Here is a 16,972-nt window from a genome sequence, read left to right as displayed (position 1 = left end):
CGAGGTACGCGGTGAGCTACTGGAGCTCCCCGATGCAATACAGTTTTATGGCAATCAGCGCGATATAAAAAATTCCAACTAGACGTACTTCTAGAAGTTACTACACATCATCTGATGTTGACCGGATGGGCTAGGGGGCGTTTATAATTCCATGGGCAGCGTTATACCAATCATCTAATGTGGGTCAAATGTTGATCATAGCAGTTAGTATCGAAGACGGTAATTTTACACGCTAAAACTCACCCCAGTCTCCGCGCGCCGTTGGGCGATCATCGTAGAGTAGAAATTTTATCATTATGGGATGTAGATTTACCCATTTCCAGCTTGTATAATGGTATATACGTCCAAATCATGTTGTTTATCGAGTTATTGGCAATCGATCGCTATGTAGTGTGTCGAGATCGAGCCTCGGGACCTATAGCGAGTGCCCGGAAGTAATACGGGCGACCAGCACAACCTCTACGGCACTTCCTGTTAAGCGATTGCGCCGATCGGCCACCAGATGGCGCTCCTGAACCGCCAGAGAGCTCAGTGGGTCCTCCTGGTGGATCTCAGGCCAGCGGAGGGGAAATATGAATCCGGTCCCAGATTTTTGAAATATTGATATCAAAGACGCTGTAAAGCGTCTTCGGCAACTTGAGCATGGCCGGGAATGACGTGTTTAGGCGTTTCCCGGCACCCAAAGTGTTAATGAGAATAACAGAGAGGTTCTCATTCTAGAAGTTGGCTGTATGTTTGACCACAGTCTAGAAGAAGCCTTTACAACCAAAATGTTGAAGTATCAACTGTTAGAACATACCATATCACAACTGGGCTACAACTGTAAACTTTAATTTTCCTATTTGGAAGCCTGGGTCATGTTCATAAGCTGGGTGTTACGAGGCCTTCAGATGGCCGGTCTTCCGAAGGGAAGAGCCAAACAGTTAGCAAGATATTGCTCAGTGTCAGCTATTATTGGCAGCCGTGCAATTTGGAGAAGACGCTGCTATCTGTACCCATGAGCTGTATGCTGCTTGTCTGGTTCATCATCCTATGTGTGTAACTTTGGTTGCCAATTTGGGCACGAATGTAACAGAATAACCCACAACGTCCAATTGCACTGATAATATTTGTGTCCTTTAGACATTGTATTTATGTGGACACACGTGTGTGTGTGTGTGTGTTCAACGTTAAACTATTGTGCATCCTTATACACTGTACTTAAATAAATAACTTATATGGAACATACCCATATTTTATTGAAATTATGTTTTTAAGTTGCAGGAAATGACGGCAAATGGCTTTCTTTATCGCAGATTATTTGGGGGACGACCCCCAAGTTGCGACTTAGCACCATATTGTTTGAAAATCCTGGGGAAAGCCCCGATATATAATACATATACCGGTATGCCGATATGCTTATTTCACAATACGATTCCATACATGACATGAGGTTCACGGTTGCATCACCTGTATGTTCAGGCTGAGCTTCTTAAGGCGTTTCAGCAGTGCCTCCTTATTGCAGGGCACAAAGGCCTCCAGGTGAGAGTAGACAGCAGCACGGACCAGCACAGGCTGCTCCTGTACCTGTAACTCAATACTGAGAGAGAGAGAGAGAGAGAGAGAGAGAGCCATACATAAGGGAGAGAGAGAGGGAGGGAGAGACAGAGATACATAGATAAAAGGATAAAGGAAATAGCTTCTGCTGAAGTAATTTTAGTAACGACTTTAGAGTAACAATTGGAGTAACGTTAACCACTAAACGCTTGTTGTGTTGGAATCAGATGTTTGTGATGTTTGTGCATTTCCAAATTGTGCCAACATGTACCTACTCTGCATAGCGCTCATAAACTATTCACACGGACGTACACTAGGGTGCCCACCTGTCCCGCGTCCCGCTACAACAAAACAATGTCCCGCAATTCAAAGATAAAAAAAAAAGTATTATTTTTTATTTTTTATCTTTCAAAGATTATTATTTAAAAAATGTTTTAAATGTTGTTAATTTAATGCCTCGTTCCAATACCCTCTTATATTTAAAATAAAAAAATCTGGCGACGTCACAAACCAATGCATTGCGCAGCCGAGCAATAGTATCCAGCTGCAGGACCACAGCACCGACACACTCAGGACCGCGACACTTTGCGGACCCACACTCTCCAGACCCTCGCTCCCATTGGCTGATTTGGGTCACGTGACCGTCCCACCCAATGGCTGAATTGGAGTGGGACGGTCACGTGACCCAAATCAGCCAATGGGAGCGAGGGTCTGGAGAGTGTGGGTCCGCAAAGTGTCGCGGTCCTGAGAGTGTCGGTGCTGTGGTCCTGCAGCTGGATGCATCTCCAGCCGAGGCTGCCGAGCAGCTCACTCGAGTCTCGCGAGTCGCGCTGCCTGTCACCTGTCCGAGCGAGGCCGGGGCAGCAGTATGTCTGACGTCAGTCACTCGAGTAGTCAGAAGAAAGACCGCCAATATTACTGATACAAGTTGTTTAGCTAGATAAGAAAAACAAGGAAATGGAGGCAAAAAAAGAGACTTTGCTCATATAACAGAGACTGGCACAAGAAGTATACGTGGCTGAGATCCGTTTCAGATGATCCCCAAACTGGAGGAGAGGGGGACGTCACGTATAGTTGTTCAGAGGAGCGCCTCTTCAGCAAGTCTGGCCCGACTATTATTGAGAACTGAATCAGAGGGTCGGTTTGTTATAATAACAGAATACATGGGGAGTATCGCCGGGACACTGTCCAGAGGGAAGGGGGCAATAGAATCCGGAGGCTAATATCCCCAAAACCGGAGGTGAGTTTAATAAGATTAATAACAAAATGAGCTATATATAGCCTACCGTCTGTGTCGAATATGATATAAAGGCATTTAAATAAATACATTTCTTTAATTTTAATTAGCAATAAAAAAAATTAAATACTTTTTTTTTTTTTTTCTATCCTGCGACTGAACCATTTTGACCTGGTCACCCTAACGTACACACAAATTGTGGCTAGCTTGTGTTATATGGACCCACTCGACCCAACACTCGAGACAACCTGGCTGTACCAAACACTTTTTTCTCAAGAAATCCGGGTGACTTTTGTTTAATAACGTTACACATGTAGTCCGTCTCCCATCAGCACTGTTAGATCAGCATGAAGGTTATAAACGTAGAACAATTGCTCTGTTGAGCTCCTAAGGTACTTGTAAAATGCTTGAGTTAAATGATGAGTTAAAAAGCGGAAGTAGTGAGCGAAGCTACCATTGCCATTGCCATTGTGGTTACATTATAACGTTTGACCTGGCTGACTAGGTTATTTCTGATTTTACATGTTTTTGTGAGAACGAAAGTTCGGAGCTTCGTTCAGAAACACCAACTAATGTCTGAACCCTAAAAGAATGGTATTCGGACCGGCCCTAGTCCCCACACCACCTCTGAGAGCCACTGGTGTCCAGCGGAAGGAGAATGTTATCTAGCCTCACTCCAGTAGGATGTTCATGTTATTCAGACTCACTCCAGTAGGATGTTGTTCATGTTATCTAGACTCACTCCAGTAGGATGTTGTTCATGTTATTTAGACTCACTCCAGTAGGATGTTGTTCATGTTATTCAGACTCACTCCAGTAGGATGTTGTTCATGTTATTCAGACTCACTCCAGTAGGATGTTGTTCATGTTATTTAGACTCACTCCAGTAGGATGTTGTTCATGTTATCTAGACTCACTCCAGTAGGATGTTGTTCATGTTATTCAGACTCACTCCAGTAGGATGTTGTTCATGTTATTCAGACTCACTCCAGTAGGATGTTGTTCATGTTATCTAGACTCACTCCAGTAGGATGTTGTTCATGTTATCTAGACTCACTCCAGTAGGATGTTGTTCATGTTATTCAGACTCACTCCAGTAGGATGTTGTTCATGTTATTCAGACTCACTCCAGTAGGATGTTCACGTTATTTAGACTCACTCCAGTAGGATGTTGTTCATGTTATCTAGACTCACTCCAGTAGGATGTTGTTCATGTTATCTAGACTCACTCCAGTAGGATGTTGTTCATGTTATCTAGACTCACTCCAGTAGGATGTTGTTCATGTTATTCAGATTCACTCCAGTAGGATGTTCATGTTATTTAGACTCACTCCAGTAGGATGTTGTTCATGTTATTTAGACTCACTCCAGTAGGATGTTGTTCATGTCCAACGTGAAGAACTTTTTCCTGCCCTCTTCGTCAAATTGCCGAGATGCCTGTTGGAGAAGACAACAGTTAGATAACCCTGGACCATTCAAGTCATAACAACCCCCACCCGTGTCACTGTTTAGTGCCGTCAGGACTCAGGACAGGAGAGCCGGTCTGGCAGGAGCTATTATCACTGTTTAGTGCCGTCAGGACAGGAGAGAGACGGTCTGGCAGGAGCTATTATCACTGTTTAGTGCCGTCAGGACAGGAGAGAGACGGTCTGGCAGGAGCTATTATCACTGTTTAGTGCCGTCAGGACAGGAGAGAGACGGTCTGGCAGGAGCTATTATCACGTGCACTAGGGGGGGAAGATCGTTCTGGGTTGTTTGTATTTCTCGAATGTCTGTTCTTGACCCCCCCCCCCCCCCCCCCCTACATAGTCATAGTGGTGAACTTCGAGACAAATAAGAATAAGAAATGTCCCTTTTCAGGATATTTAACATGATTAATAATCAAAGGAGGTTCTTTAGACTTCAAATATTAATTACTTCACAAGAAAAAAGCATCCATAACGATTATAAACATGAAAAGGTATTTGTAGCCTATATCCTCCAACGACCCGACCTCCAGGTTGAGAACCACTGCCCTCTGGGAAACAGGTGTCCCTTGTCAGCCCCCCCCCCTGTTGCCACAGCAACATCTAATTCTCATTCCTCGTCGTCGCTGCCCTGAAATAATGTCTGTGTTGGTCCTCTCTCCATTCCTGGGAGGAGCAGTCAGAATCATGACCAACAGTGAAAAAGAATAAATGGATAAAACACGGAAGGATTTGATGAAATCCAAAAGTAGACACTCCTGCCAAGAATGATTTTACACCATATCATAATCTCTTGACAACGGGGTTTCTGGGTAGTGTAGAGCTCCAAGCATTCACCTGCCTACCACCGCAGAGACCCGGGTTCAATGCCCGGTGTCAGCGGTACCTCCGGCTCGGTCAGTCGTCCCTACGAACACAATTGGCGGTGGTCGCGGGTGAGAGTCCTGGTCGTTGCAAAAGCGACTCCCTACTGGTTGGTTGGGGGCGCCTGTTCGGCAGGGAGTGGATCTGCACGCGTTACGTTCTCCCAGTGAAACTCCTCAGCGTCGGGTGAAAAGAAGCGGCTGGCGACGTCCACGTGTATCAGAGGAGGCATGTGGTAGTCTACTCTACACCCTCCCCAGACCGACAGTAGGGCAGCATGTGGTAGTCTACTCTACACCCTCCCCAGACCGACAGTAGGGCAGCATGTGGTAGTCTACTCTACACCCTCCCCAGACCGACCGACAGTAGGGCAGCATGTGGTAGTCTACTCTACACCCTCCCCAGACCGACCGACAGTAGGGCAGCATGTGGTAGTCTACTCTACACTAGGCTTGGGCGGTATGACGGTATTACGGTATACCAGGGTATTTAGAAATCCCGACGGTATTGAAAATCAATACTGTCAAAATCACAGATGCGTTTCAGTTTATATCACACTGAAACGGAGTTTTGACGTGGTTGGTTGTAGTGCACACACGCGCCAGCAGAGGGCGAGACCAGTCCTCACTAGTGGAGCGAGCCACGCATGAGCTGGTTGTCTACACACAGGAGGAGGAGGAGGAGGAGGAGGAGGAGGAGGAGGAGGAGGAAATTAAATGAGACACGCTTACCGTTGCTGGTGCTGCAGGCTAACTGGCTATTCTGAGAGCTAACTGTTGTGTATGTGGATGGATCACAACAGTGTTCACGCTTTACGGTAATGTTGCGACAGTGCTGTGAAAATACCGTAAAGCGGTGTGGTAACGAGAGTGTGTGTTGTTGTGCACTGGTGGAGCAAGCAAATAAACGGTAAAACGTTACGTCGCAGTCCGGTGCGTTTTTGAATACACAATACTAACGTTAGTAGTACTAGGATGCTGCAGGCTTCTGGCTCCCATTCTGAGAGCCAACGTTAGTAGTACTAGGATGCTGCAGGCTTCTGGCTCCCATTCTGAGAGCTAACGATAGTAGCACTCGGATGCTGCAGGCTTAACTGGCCATCTCTGTAATTTGTTTACTTGATGCTGACATTTAACCTCAACCCTGTCGTTATGTTGTGATAACATGTGGAGGAGTCCTCAACCTTCCTTGTCTACTACAGTTGAAAATTGTTAAGTAAATAGCATCAGAGCTCACAAGACGCAGAACATATTGTTACATGTCCAATTATCACATGTCCTCCTCACAACAGAACAATAGGGTTATGGTTTAAAAACTGGCAAAATGCGTCTTTTAATAGACATCCAATTGAACCATCTCAAACCGTGCCCAATCACAATTGTCGCTTTCCTTGACAACAGTCATGATTGGAGGATCGAAAAGAGAGGGCGGAGCTCGAGATGGGTCCAATTCGTCACGATCTGCACAAGAGGCGAGCCCCTTACCGCTCGTAGGTCCTCAATGCGCTTAGTGAGCGAGACTGCAAGTCCGCTGGGCAGGGGAGGAGGACTCAGGACGCCCCCCTCCTGGGTCACCCGCCCACTGCCCGCCTTGTGCCCCAGCGCCATGGAGCCATTCTCCCCCTGCGCCGGGCTGGAGGGCTGCGGAGAGTCCAGCAGCGAGAAGTCCAGGTCACCCATCATGTCCTGCAACACATCGTTGTTGTTGACCGAGCCCAGCAGTGACATCATGGCGGGGTCGGCGGTGAGGTCGCCCATGTTGTAGTCGTTGCTGCTGGCGGCCTTGGGGCCGTTGAGGAGAGCGTTGTTGGCGTTGGGCACTTTAACGGCGGCAGCGATGGCTGGCCGCGGCAGGACGGCTGGCCGCGGCAGGACGGCGGGCCGCGGCAGGACTGCTGGCCGCGGCAGGACTGCTGGCCGCGGCAGGATGGCGGTGCTGGGATTCTTCTTGCGCATCTCGTCCTTTTCCCGGTTGAAGCGGCGCAGCATGTTGGCCAGGTGCAGGGAGTCCTTCATCAGCTTCTTCCTCTTCTTCTTCTCCGGGCGGTGGATGTTCAGGGATGAAACTCTGTCAGAGACACAGGAGGAGGCGCGTTAAGAGACATCAAACAAGTGTTTCCCCAAGCATGGTACACAACGAGTGTTTCCCCCAAACAGAGATTTATTTGCGGTGCCTCGCCACAATAGAGACAGACCCACCACAAATGGAATTTTCCAAGGTGAGTCATTAACAGCGTTCTCCGTGTGATATTTACAGTCCCCCCCCCCCCCCCCAATCCTACTACCACAAATGGCCTGAACAGTTGGACTGTTACGGATGCCAGCTGATACTAAAACAAGGTATCAGAGAATTTCCCCAAATATTAAAATGATACCAAGAGCCATGTGTGCCACTGTGCCATGTCAGAAATCAAAGCAAGGAAACTTGATTTACTGACACATAGAACCATGTTAGATCTCAAATTATAGAAAATGAATTATATATCTCAATCATTTTTGTCCAATGAGCCCAACCTGATGGTCTCTAGAGTCTATAATGATCAGTGAAAGTGATACTGAAGATACTGAAGGTTTAGCACTGGGAATCAGTGGCTCATTTTCTGTGAATTACATACATACGGGTCTGGACCCAAAAGTGTGTCAAATGTAGGTGAAAACAAGTCAATATGGTAGAAATGAACTTTGTACCTTCACTGTCTGCCTCCACCTTGTTTAATTTATATTTTTCAAGGTTAACACATCCTGCGCCAATACCGTTGTACGACGTGTTTCAAGTTCATGCAAATTCTGCCATTCCACGGCGTACGACGTTATTGAGATCATATTTAATTTGTTCGCCAAGTTATTCATAATTCCCTCACGGAGCCTGGTCTGATGCAGTGGGAGCTTGCACAACTCTGCAACGCTTCAATACTGCCGCCTGGTGGATGATCGGCGAGTTACAACCGGAAATGGATCTCTGGAGATCTCTGTGTACCTGGCAAATGCGTCCGGCACTCACATATTGTTACAAGACTCTAGACACACGTCCGTGTGTAGCGATCGCTGCCATAATGCAATAATCGATATGATTTAGGCGTTTATTATGATTATACAAACCGGAAATGGATTTAGGAGATCGCCGTCAAATAAGTGGGATCTTTTTCCTCCAGTCTCATCGGCGAACGGTAAGAGGACGCTGACTTCATTTTCAGCGTGAGTGTTTATTATTATTAATGCAAACTGCTCTGATCAATATATCACCCATACTACATAAAGCATTTACTGACGATCACGGAATTATAAACGACCCCCCCCCCCCCCCCGTTCATCCGCGCATGATAAGTCATAACGTTTAGGATCATGTACAGTTGACATTTTTAATATAGCGTGTATCGCCAACAAACGGCAGTTGATAATCTATATATGCGTGTATGACTATAACTCACGTTCTAGGAATTACTGCAGAAAACGATAAAAACATATTTATATTCTAGACGTATTTTCGTTTGAATCTATGAATGAAAAAGTATAACGTTCCTACATCCTGAACGATAGATAATCGTGTTGAATGGGCCATAGTAATGTCAATTTAGAAATACAATTTAAAAAGTTATAGCCCTGCAAAGAAGGTAAACATCTCCATAGGCTTAGACTGGTGGCAGTGATCATACATTGATGGATAGAAGCGTGGCAGGGAATGTGTTAACATGAATTATTCCATTCATGTCTTGAGATGGATTATTTTTCTTTTTTACAGACATAACATTTCATCACAAAAACATAACACTTTGGGCGGCTGATTGGCGCAGTGGGCAAGGCGCTCGCCTCTAACGCAGGAGACGCTGGGTTCGAACCCAGCTCTCGGCATTGCTACCGGCTGGCCGGTCGTTCATACTAACACAATTGGCAAGTGTTAGAGGGTGGGAAAGCCGCTGGGTGGGGATTTGACGTTGTGGACAGCGACTCCTACAGGTCGGTTTGGTGACGCCGGTACGACGGAAGCAGGAAGTGACGGGGCAGCGTGAGCCTCCCATGCGTTACTCCTCGCCACAGAGTTCGAACTGCTGCGGCGAAAAGATACGACAGGCTGCCTCCTCGTGTACCGAAGGGGACACGTGATGCAAGGCTTCCGTCCTCACTACAACCGACCTGTGGGAGGCATAGTCTAGCAACGATCAAGACAGGGGAGGGAAGAATTGGATACACGAAATTGGGATGGGAGAAAAATTGAAAATGGGGAGAAAAAGTGGATAAAAAAAGATAAAAAACTTTTATTGATAAATGTGATCTAGCAGAGAGGTAAATGGCAAATATTAACCACATAAGCAGTCTAGATTGCTTGTAATTAAGATAAAAAGTGTTTTATATGAATTGTTATACCATTCCGTTAAAATCGTTAAAATCCCAATAATGTTGTCCACCAGACCCGCGAATGGGTGAGTAACAAAAGTGTGAGGGTTAACAACCAGTCAGAAACACTGCAGAGTAACTTCAACTACTACTATGAATCTCAAACTCCGCTCTGAGGAAAGTGACAGTTGTGATTGGAGGATGGAGAAAAGAGGGCAGGGTTTGAGGTGGCTCCATTATAACCTGGTAGAGGAGTTAACCTCTTAACCGTTTCGTGGCCAACCACGTATATATACGTTATTGGGATCCGACCGTTGGAGGCCAACCACGTATATATACACGTGTTAAACTCGTTTTTGCTTTTATTCCATTTTAATATCCTACTCAATGTCACGGAACTGTATGTTGGCTAGAAAATGCCTATTGGGACTCGGAAAGTGCAGTACCGGCCAGATCCTGGTAGTGGCGCTGTCTCAAGAATGCAGTAATCCTTGTTGCAGACGGGGTGTCACCTTTTTTTCACTCCGGGTTAGCTTTTCGGTTAGCCTGAAACAAGGGCTTCAACCGATCGCCTGGAATATTTATTGCGACGCCGAATTCAGTATGCAGTAAAGGAATATAGCATCAGCCAATGGACATATCGATCTACCAGATGGCGATCAATAACTGGGAATTCTTTTTGGAATCCAACCGGCCACAGGTAAGATCGACTTGATGTCAATTTCAGCTTGATCGGGCCTTGTTCTCATAGCCATCCACCCGGTCAACGTATGATGTTGCAATAACGAATGCCGTTATTGGTAATCAATAATCAGAAACGACTTCCCCCGTGCCCCCCCCCCCCCCCTTTCATGCATTCATGGTGGACCAGGATACCGATCATATGCATTTAGATTTTTAACTCTAGCTTGTGTAGGGCCGAAACGCCAATCGATTTAACGTTATTAGCTTAGCGCCCTATAACTAACTTTGCAGGAATTACCCTAGAACATTGCGGTATATAGTTCATATTCACGACGCTATAAAATGTAGGGATGCACCGAAAATTATCTGCCGAAAATGGTTAAAAAAATATATCACAGAATGTCAAAGAACAGGGTTACGTAACGTTCGTAACCTAGAGTGTTGTTGTGCTGACGTAATCAAAACGTGCAACGTGTAACGTGATCAGCTTGGCAGCGCTTCCTGCGTTCTGCAGCCTGCGATAACTAACTCCTCTTGGGAGTCGCGCTGTTTCTATGTAAACTCCGCAAGCAATGCATCCAATAAATGCGTCTTTAACATGCTTTATATCCTCGCCATTACTATATGCCCGTCGCGGTTAAAACCTTTTGAACTAACGTTAGCGTTAAGCTAGCTAACGCTTCCATTCCTCTTTGACCAGTCTCTCGTAAGCTACGTCATCCCCCGCTAAGAGTCACAGGAGATGTAGTAAATACAACAGTCCTGTGTGTGTGTCTTTATGCAGATCGTTATGCAGTTTTAAAGCACCTTGGCTTTGTTCTGAATGCACTTTGTTGTAGTTATCCTACAGAGAAAAGAAAATGCACTTGACTTTAATGCACATTTTGTTGTATGCAAAGAGAAAATGTTTAAATTGTACAATCTTTCAGCAGTCAGTCTGGAATTAAAGGGGAACTATTTTACTATTTCTTTCACTATTTGGGCACTTTTACACAATTCCTGTGAGTCTATGGAACACCTCTGTAATATATATATATTTTTTTTATTCATTGTTTTGTATTTCTAATCAAGTCCTCAAAAACAGCATTTTTCTACCTCAAGATCTCAAGCCGTTTTGAGGCTGAGCTCCAGCCACTGTGTGCAGCTCATCTTGTATCTCAACATTAACATGCAGCAGTGTCTTTCTGACATCACAAATCAGCACATTTTCAAATGACTCAGTTCAGTGAGGGTGAATATTGTGAGAGGAGAATTGGAAGAATGCGCCAATATGAGAATTAGAGACATAGATCATATTAATATAAGTTCACATAGCTAGGAAACACTCAAAAAGGCCATTTATAAGATAGTTGCCCTTTAATGTATGCATTCAAAAGTGCTGAATAAATGTTTTATGGGCCCATAATAGTGATTATTAATATTATTTATATTATAAGTTAAGTTTAGCCATAATCAGGTAGCTGAAAAAGAAAAAAAAACATTATATATATATTTATATTAATCGTTTTCGGCCTTTCGGCATTCGATTTTCGGCCAACTGTTTCCTATTTTCGGTATCGGTTTCGGCCAAGAATTTCCCATTCGGTGCATCCCTAATAAAATGGGAACGTATTGATGAAAAAATTATTTCTTTATGGCATATTGAAGGGAAGGTTTATACTGTCAATTGACAATGGACACAGCAATAATATAAAATATAGATTTAGCTCTACAAACAACCTCACGCACATTGAAACCTTGTAATGAAAAGCTGGCCTCATAGAGTGGGATTAGACGGGCCCCAATGGCCATGAATGTGTTAACACGCACCCAGAAAAGTGGCAATTTCTTTTTTTACTTGAACTTGAGTACTACATGCTTTTTTTGCAAAGCTTATCTTTATACTTTATGCTTATAGCACATGCATAAGCCTGGTCTCTTTTGAAAGATAACATTCTGAAGTTACTAATGCAAAAAAGGAAAATTACTTTTAGTGCTAATGAAATAGAGTAACATAGGTCTGAACTTGAGTTGAACTTGAACTTGTGTACTCACATTTTTCTGTAGCAGTTGCAAAAAAAAACTCTTTGAGAGAGATCCGGGTACACTATGTGCGGAAAAAAAAAAGCTCTCCAGAATTCCATTTCCTCATCCACGGCTATTCATTCGAAGTCTGATTGACTTCTGGTTTTCGCTCATCAACTTTCACCAAGATCCCTTATTCGCACCCCCCCCCCACGTGGGGTATCATTGGAAAGCTACACTCATTGGCTACAACGCTGATCCATCATTTCCATCCAATCTGCGGATGATTGGCAGTTCTGGAGCGCCGGGGGGGTCATCTGCCGCTTGCTCGTAAAAAGTTGCTCGCCTGACATAACTCGAAAACCGAGGCACGGATTTGGTTGAGTGAGGTGGCGTTCGAACGGCAACAAATACATCTTTAATTCTGTAATTTATATGTTCTGCAGAAAATGCAGCCCCAAGCCGCTAGACGCTTGCAAAGTGCTGTGACTTTCATCTGTTCCTCCGTTGCATGTTAAGAGGTTAAATCTCACCCTTTCTGCACCCTGATCCTCTTCGGCTTATTCTGCTCCATGTTCAATCCAATGTTGCCGCCCTCTTTCTTCTTACGTTTCTTTATCACCCGCTCCTCGCCGTCTTTCGCCTTAATCTACACATACAGTGGACGTCATAAAATGGGATTTAGTTACACAGTGCGATTAATTACAGTGAAGTAAAGCATTTTCTTGCTAGAAATCCAATGTGCTCAGGGGTTCCCCTGCCTGACTGTTAGAGGAGTCGCTGGCAACATCTCCAGCGGTGTGGGTTTAGCAGAGGGATGGTGAGTTAAAGACTCTCCAATAGACCTGTTCACGGCACCATAGCCCCAGTGCATCTCTCCCCTGTCTGTGTCTTTTCCTTTCCCGTTTACCACTAATGTTGTCCTTGATGCTGCATGTGGGGAAAATTGCATTTCACCAAAGGATTTTAGGTTTTGTTAATGTTCTCATTTCTAAAAGCCAAATTGCCATCACTAAATGACCGGATGTTGCAGAGAATGCACTGACGCTTAAAAAAGATCCCCTGCCTTATCAGAGAGAAATGTATATCAGGAGGCTTTGTTGATGGGACCACAGCTGCATGAACCATAGACAAAGCTACAATCTATTATAGTCCATTCAATCTCCTATTGCTGCAGCAAAGACTAGAGACTTGGGAGCAGCCAGAAAATATGTCACTCACAAGTGAGAGGTCTATATAACTGATGGGTGAAAAATAAACCTAATAGAAGATATATACATTATTGTTAAGAAATATATACACTATATTTTGGATTACATATTAATTACAATTTTGCAGCAGAATTAAAAAGTAAAAGAAAATTGCACCATGACAGTAAGTATTCCAATTCAATACACATGTAATTTGGACTGAAACAAAATACTGTCAAAACTGAGAAAGATATTGTGATCTGAAATGTTGGCCCTAGAGCAATAGAGTGTATTGCTGTTAGCTAAGGCTGTCCCCGAAGCCTGTTTTTGGGATTCAAACTTCGTCAGGGTTTTTCGAACGAACGTTCGAACCTTCGTTTTTAATTAAAAAATTTGGCATGGAGGTCAACTGTTTGCATGAGGGTGTATTACGATCACGTTCTTTTGCCACCGATAACGATCACAGATCGTCTATGAGCCATATCGGCCGATACCGATCGTTTTTGGTTTTGTTCGTTTGTTTTTATTTTACATTTTCAACAACAATAACCAACAACACAATATCAACATCAACAGTAACAACAATACTAATAATAACAAAACAATAAGAAATAAGAAATACAGATCTAAACTTAACTAACAAATACAAGTTTTTGGTATTGTTATAGCAGCTGGCAGTATTATACTGTAGGTCTAACACAGGCCTTCTCAAAGTCCGGACTCTGGTCCAGATCAAATTATACTTTTCATATGTATTATCTGTATTATCTGTGAGACATCGCCACAAACGCAACGAGTCAAAATTCTCCGCTCTCTCTACTGCAAGCAGCGTCTTTGCATGTCCGACTGCACTCTAGAGTCTGTACTGTGTGTGCACTGTGTGTGTCTGTCAACTCTGCTTTGGTCCAATCACATTCCGCCACCCACAGTCTGCGAATCAGAGGCAGAGTAGGGTGGGTCTTCACGGCATGCTCATTGTTGTCTCTTCAGCAAGCTGGGAGGGTGTAGCGCAGGGGTTCTCAACCTTTCTGCTGCCAAGGCACCCCTGTGTTCAATAAAATATTCCAAGGCACCCCTACATACGATAAAGACTTTTCCGGTCCTGTCTTTTTTGCTACAATGATGACAAAAGTGCTTGCTTTCAAAATAATGTTCATTTAAGAAACCGGGAAACACATTTGTGTGTATATGCAGGCTATATAATGCATTATTAACAGGTGTTTCAGGTCTAAATGGCTTAGTACTGTTGACGTTACACTGCTTGTAGTAGTAAATCAAATAACATATTTCTTTAAATAAAATTACAGAAAATTATCACTAAAGTGCTATCTGTTGCAGCTGCACTCTTTTCCATAAAAAATGCATATTTGGATAAGTGTGACCATTTCTCAAACTGAAAATCATGTATTTTTTTTTTAAATACAGAAAAAGATCACTAAAGTGCTATCTGTTGCAGCTGCACTGTACTCCATAAAAATAGCATATTTGTATAAGTGTGACCATTTCACAGAAAAGGATCACCAAGTTACCATTTCTCAAAAAATCTAAATAAATACAGAAAATAAGCACTCGTTCACTCAGTGGACATTTCTAGCTCAATGCGAGGTCTGCTGCTGCTGGCTAATAATACGGTCAATACGTGGGGAGATCTTTGACAAGGCAACACGCATGTCATCCTCAAGGCTCAACTTGGCCCTATATTTTGTTTTCAGAGCTGTCATGGATGGAAAGCCAGCTTCACACAGATATGTGGTGCTGAATGGTATCAACACCTTTAACTGCTGCATCATGAGATACTTGGTACTCAGCACCATACTCTGAAACGAGCTCTCCAGGTGGTATCAGATGAGATTTCAATGTAATTTCTGATTATTGATTACTAGGGATGGGTACCGTTCACATTTGAACCGACTACAGCTCGGCATTCAATACCATAGTCCCCTCCAAACTCATAGCCAAGCTCAGGGACCTGGGCTTGAACTATGACTCTGCCAGTGGGTCTTGGACTTCCTGACGGGCAGACCCCAGGTGGTGAGAGCAGGCAACTGCACCTCCTCATCCATCACCCTCAACATAGGGGCCCCCCAGGGCTGTGTTCTGAGTCCCCTCCTCTACTCCCTGTACACACACGACTGTGTGGCTCAGCGGAGTAACAACACAATCATCAAATTTGCTGACGACACAGTAGTGGTGGGCCTGATCTCTGCAAACGACGAGAGGGCCTACCTGGAAGAGGTCAAGGTCCTGGCGGGATGGTGCCAGGAGAACAGCCTCTCCCTGAACGTCAGCAAAACAAAGGAGATGATTGTGGACTTTAGGAGGTCAAGGACTACAGCCCCCTCAGCATCGACGGGGCACCGGTTGAGAGAGTGAACAGTTTTAAGTACCTCGGAGCCCACATATCCGAGGACTTGACATGGACCACACACATTGACAGTGTTGTGAAGAAGGCACGACAACGCCTCTACTTCCTCAGGCGCCTAAGGAAGTTCCAAGTCAGTCAGAAGATCCTTAAGAACTTCTACTCATGTACAATAGAGAGCATCCTGACTGGCAACATCACCTCCTGGTTTGGGAATAGCACTGCACAAGACCGAAGCAGACTACAAAGAGTGACACGTTCAGCCGAACGCACAATTGGGGGGGGGGGCTCCCCACCCTCCAGAACATTTACAACAAGCGGTACAGGGGTAAGGCTAAGAGAATCATCAAGGACTCCAGCTACCCGAACAACTGCCTCTTTGAACTGCTGCGGTCAGGCAAGCGATACCGGAGTCTCAAGGAAAGCACAGAAAGACGCAGAAGAAGCTTCTATCCCCAGGCCATCAGGCTGCTCAACGAACAATAAACACTATACAACAACCATCAAATGCACACAGCACACTAGGGCTGACCTTCGAATTATTTTTTGGCAATCGAAGCTTCGGGGCCGAGCTTCGATTTTAATTCGAAGCTTCGAATAAAAAAAAATATTTCTTTTTTTTAATCTTATGTTGTGGGACTTGTACAGCACTTTGGTAAACTTTGTTGTTTTTAAATGTGCTTTATAAATAAAGTGGATTGTATTAATGAATTAAGTAGCCCCTTTCGTGACTGTGACGCAGCTGATCGCTGTTGTCGTTTGAACAACTTCAGATTTCGTGGGAACTACCAATCCCCCAAATCAAGAATGTTTAAGATCAATGAAGTAAGATTTTGATTATTTGAAATATGGCCTGTGTCAGGGTTCGAAATTAACGGGGGCTTGGGGCATAATGCCCTTGAAAATGGACAAAATGCCCTCGAAAATCAGTTAAGGGGGGCACAAAATGCCCCCGACAGTTTACTAATTATATATATATATTTATCCGGTAATGGCGCGTGTGTGTATCGTACGGTTCAGATGACGCGCAAATAAAAAGAAAATCATTTGGCAGAGGTGAGCACTGCAGCTGAGCCAGGTGCTAGTCAGTTTGTGTACAAATGGCACGCACAATATAAATCAATCTTCATTACGACTTTAAAAACATAGCCATTAACATTACATAGGCCTAGACACATCTTGCCATAGCGTTAGGAGTTTGTACAACACAACGCACGTTTTAACTATAGAATCAGCCCGCGAGGTAATACAGTCAACGAAATGTTACCGTAGCTACTAGCTAGCAGAGGAGGAAATGG

General features: G+C 44.3%; 1 protein-coding gene across 2 annotated transcripts in view; it reads right to left on the bottom strand.

Moving 5' to 3' along the window:
* Nucleotides 1–16,972, bottom strand: part of LOC311241026 (ubinuclein-2-like) — a 55,254-nt gene that overhangs the window by 19,712 nt on the left and 18,570 nt on the right. For both annotated transcript variants that reach the window (XM_084329690.1, XM_084329691.1), the window contains exons 6-9: nucleotides 12,656–12,771; nucleotides 6,588–7,170; nucleotides 4,140–4,210; nucleotides 1,450–1,579 (exon numbers count right to left, since the gene is read on the bottom strand). In XM_084329690.1, the coding sequence (XP_084185816.1) occupies nucleotides 1,450–1,579; nucleotides 4,140–4,210; nucleotides 6,588–7,170; nucleotides 12,656–12,771 (900 nt within the window). The remainder of the gene's footprint in view (nucleotides 1–1,449; nucleotides 1,580–4,139; nucleotides 4,211–6,587; nucleotides 7,171–12,655; nucleotides 12,772–16,972) is intronic.

This window comes from Notolepis coatsorum (assembly GCF_963971535.1).
Source record: "Notolepis coatsorum genome assembly, chromosome: 14".
Lineage (NCBI taxonomy): Eukaryota > Metazoa > Chordata > Actinopteri > Aulopiformes > Paralepididae > Notolepis > Notolepis coatsorum.
The sequence above is the reverse complement of the archived record's forward strand: the minus strand, read 5'-3'. Positions and strand labels throughout refer to the sequence as shown.